Source organism: Psammomys obesus, unplaced genomic scaffold (assembly GCF_907164565.1).
Source record: "Psammomys obesus unplaced genomic scaffold, mPsaObe1.curated_primary_1811, whole genome shotgun sequence".
Classification (NCBI taxonomy): Eukaryota; Metazoa; Chordata; class Mammalia; order Rodentia; family Muridae; genus Psammomys; species Psammomys obesus.
The window spans coordinates 857,502-861,453 of NW_026590542.1; the positions used below are offsets into that span (position 1 = coordinate 857,502).

The following is a 3,952-nucleotide window of genomic DNA, read 5'->3' on the forward strand; positions in this document are numbered from 1 at the left end:
GGAAAAGTTATAGTCACCACATGATTAGGATAAAAAAAAATCCTAGTGTGTTTGCTTTTCCAAACACACCCTCTTAATCAAGAGTAGTTTGCTTTGTTTATGCCCTTCAATTGTGGTAATAGTCTCTTTTTCTGTGGGACCCCAAACTTAGAGTAATAATCTGTCTCAGAAAAAAAAAAAAAGAAATACTGGCCTTACATGAATACCTGAAATGCTTCTATTTGCAGTTGACAGGCTGTCTGGGTCAGGACAATGGTTGCAGCTCCTTATGGAGGCACCAGAAAATAATGGGCTCAGCTCATTCTGTTGAGTGTGGATATTGTAATCCACCCAAAGTAAAGATTAGTTGGTGTTGCTTAGCTCTATGAAGTCAGTGTGTGTAATGATACAGTGTGGTGGACTGAATGAGAATGGCTCCCAGAGGGTCATGTATTTGCCTGTTTGGTTCCTGGTTGAGGTGTGGCCTTGCTGGAGTAAGTAGGACCTTGCTGGAGAAGGTGTATCACTAGGGGTGGGTTTTGAGGTTTCCACACCAGGCCCAGCTTCTGGCTCTGCAGGCAACTTTCAGATTCTATGTGAGCTTTCAGCTACTGCTTAAATGCCATGCCAGCCTGCTGCCATGCTTCCCATCATGATGATCATGGACTATACTTTGGAAATTGTAAGCAAGCTCTGGTTAAATGCTTTATTCAGTAAGTTGTCTTGGTCACAGTCTCCTCAGCAACATATGGATACCCCTGTTTCTGTCTCTGTGGAACTTCTACACTCTTCAGCTTTGAAAGGGGGAGAGCTGAGGCGCTGGTGAATATGCCAGCGAATGAGAAATCACCCCAGAGATTTCCTGCCTTGAATCCAGAAGAATCTGGTAGATTTATTGAGGTAAGAAATCTCCCCCACCACCTATATGTTTTTTTTTTCTTTTATTCTTTTTGCTGGGGGAGAGTGGGAATCCAGGAAGCCAGACAGGTTCTTGAAGCGCTTTATAACCACGATGCATTCTCGGGTTTGCTATTTCTTTAACTGATTTTTTTTCTTTTTCTTTTTATTAGAGCTGAGCATATATTTATTAAGGAAGACTGAGAAAGGACTCCCAAGAGCAGGAAAGGCTAAAATGAAGAAAAACTATTTCGGTGTTTTTGAGACAGGGTCTTGCTGTGTGGCCTTGGCTTGTTTTGAACTCATGGCACTACTCTTGCCTCAGTCTCCAATGTTGGGATCACGTATCTGGGAATGTGTTTCTTTTGAAGTAATTATAAATTCAGCTGCAGCATGTGGTTTACTCAGTTTCCCCCAGTGTTAATCTGGTGAAACCTTTGTAGATCATAGATAGTTTCTTGTATTCTCACATAGAAGAGAAAATTTCCATGGCCACAAGGATCTCTCCTTTTTTACTTTGTTGGGGGAGAAAAATTTGGGGTTTGTGTACCTTATGCAAATACTCTATTACTGAGCTACACCTGTGTCTCTTATTTTACCTTTAAAGGCCAAGACCACTTCTTTTCTGCTCCACTTCCCGCTTAAACCCTGCCAACCATGAACATGTTATCTAATACAGTTTCAAGAATGTTAGATAATTAGACCATGAACTATGTGCTTTTAGGAATTTTCTTTTTGCTTGGCATAAATTCATCCAGATTGCTGCATGTGACAATAGTTTCTTCATTCTTATTTCTAAATATATTCCATGGTGTATAGAACACATTTTAGCCATTCACTGGCTAAAAACACCTTAGTTGTTTTTACTGCATGTTTTACCCATTCTCTTAAAATTCTTCTTCTTTTTAAATTATTTTTTAACACATCTCATTATGGGTAGCCTTAGTTGGCCTGGGGCTTGCTATGTAGAGCTGTCTGGTTTCAAGTTCATAGAAACCCATTGCCTATGCTTCTGCTTCCCAAGATTTAAGGTGTGCACCACCATAGTGGACTTTTTTTTTTTTTTGGAACTCAAGCTTACTACCATCCTCCTGCCTCATTCACTGGGATTATAAGTGAGTGCTGGTAGTTGGTCTTGAGGTTTATATTGCCTCCTGTTCTGTTTTTCTGACCTGTCTAGATGTGGGCAAAATGATGCTGCCTTACTTTTCCAACCATGATGGCCTCAATCTCCCAAAACCAGGAGCCAAAAATAAATCTTACCTTTATATACTTTTAGGTATTTTATCATAGAAATGAGAAAAGCAACAGAAAATTTGTACTGAGGGTATGGCCATTGCTTTATCTAATAAGTATCTAGTGAGATTTTAAAGAAAAATATCATCTTAGATTTTTGAGTTAGAACTGGCACTATCACTTGACAGTGTCTTCCCTCCTATATTCCAAGACCACACACTTTCCTGCCATTGAGAAATCTGTTTGGTTGGCTTCATGGCACATTAATTCCTGTACTTAGTGCTTCTTCCAAACAGTTGTGCCATTTGGCCTAGTGGATTCAGATAGTAGTGAAATGACCTTGCCTCCCAAACCTTGGTCTATCTAAGCTGACTCTCCTGAGTTCCAGCCTGACATCTCCAATACATTTCATGAATGTTTCCAAGATCTATCAAAATGTATTCTGTCAACCATTGTTCCTCCTCTTAGCTAATTGCAATATTGCCCTAGCATCAACTCAGATGCTCATGCCATCATTCTGGGAGTAATACTCTTTCCTTTTCTCCCACTTGCCGGTTGGGTAGTGAGAAAGTATGCTGATGATGTAAGAAGTCAAACATTTAAAAAAAAAAAGATTTATTTATTTATTTGTTTGTTTGTTTATTTATTTATTTATTTTTTTGTTAGTTATACAGAATTCTGCCTGCATATGAGCCAGCAGGCCAGAAGAGGACACCAGATCTCATTCTAGATGGTTATGAGCCACCATGTGGTTGCTGGGAATTGAAGACCTTTGGAAGGACAGCAATTGTTTTTAACCTCTGAGCCATCTCTCCAGCCCTAGAGTCAAGCATTTTAGAAGCTGATGTATAGAAAATGAACATGGCCTGAAGCATAATTTCCTTCCTCTCTCCCTTCCTCTTAACCTCTTTCTTTCCCTCCTTTCCCCTTTTCTTCTTTACTTTTTTGTTTGTTTGCTTTTGACAGGGTCTCATGTAACATAAGCTGGTCTCAAACTTGGTATTTAGCTGAGGGTAACTTTGAGTGAATTTTCCTGCCTCTGCCTTCTGAGTGCTAGGATTACAAATATATACAACTACTTCTAGTTTTATGCCACACTGAGGATTGAACCCATGGTTTTGTGCATTTAGGTGAATTACATCCCAGCTTCACAGCAATATTTTCTTTTTATACTTTAGTGTATATGGTTCGATGAATTCCTCTTATAAATTCAAACTTTCTTGTTTTGTACTCTAACCCTATATTCCCCAGCGTATTAATATTGTTTTGAGAAAGGGTCTCATTCAGCCCATGTTGGTGTTAAACTCTCTATGCAGCTGAGACTGGCCTTGAACTCTTGATCCTTTTGCATCCACCTCACAAGTGCAGGAATGACAGGTGTGGAAGACCACACACAATATTTTCTCTGAGTCTCTCTGTATAGTACAGGTCAATCTAGAGCTAAATATGTAGCTCAGGCTGGCCTCAAGCTCATACTCTTCCCTAATATATTGTATATATGTATATACACATGTGACTTATGTTACACCGCTGCGGATCAAATGTAGGGACTTCTGCACTCTAGGCAAACATCCTTCCAATCCTACTACTGAGCTACATCCTCAGTTCTTTTCAATTTCTCTCTCTCTTTTCCTTCTTTCCTTCCTTCCCTCCTTTCTTTTCTCCCTTCCTCCTTTCCTTCCTCCCCTCTTCTCTCTCCTTCCTTCCTTCCTTCCTTCCTTCCTTCCTTCCTTCCTTCCTTCCTTCCTTCCTTCCTTCCTTCCCTCGCTCTCTCTTTCTCTTTCTTTCTTTCTTTCTTTCTTTCTTTCTTTCTTTCTTTCTTTCTTTCTTTCTTTCTTTC

The 3,952-nt window shown here is 39.8% G+C and overlaps 1 protein-coding gene across 1 annotated transcript in view; it reads left to right on the forward strand.

Moving 5' to 3' along the window:
* Nucleotides 1-807: 807 nt before the first annotated feature.
* The window catches only part of Znf157 (zinc finger protein 157), a 7,635-nt gene continuing 4,490 nt past the window's right edge, over nucleotides 808-3,952 (forward strand). Inside the window, 1 exon segment of the mRNA XM_055607901.1 lies at nucleotides 808-879. Coding sequence (XP_055463876.1) covers nucleotides 808-879 — 72 coding nt within the window.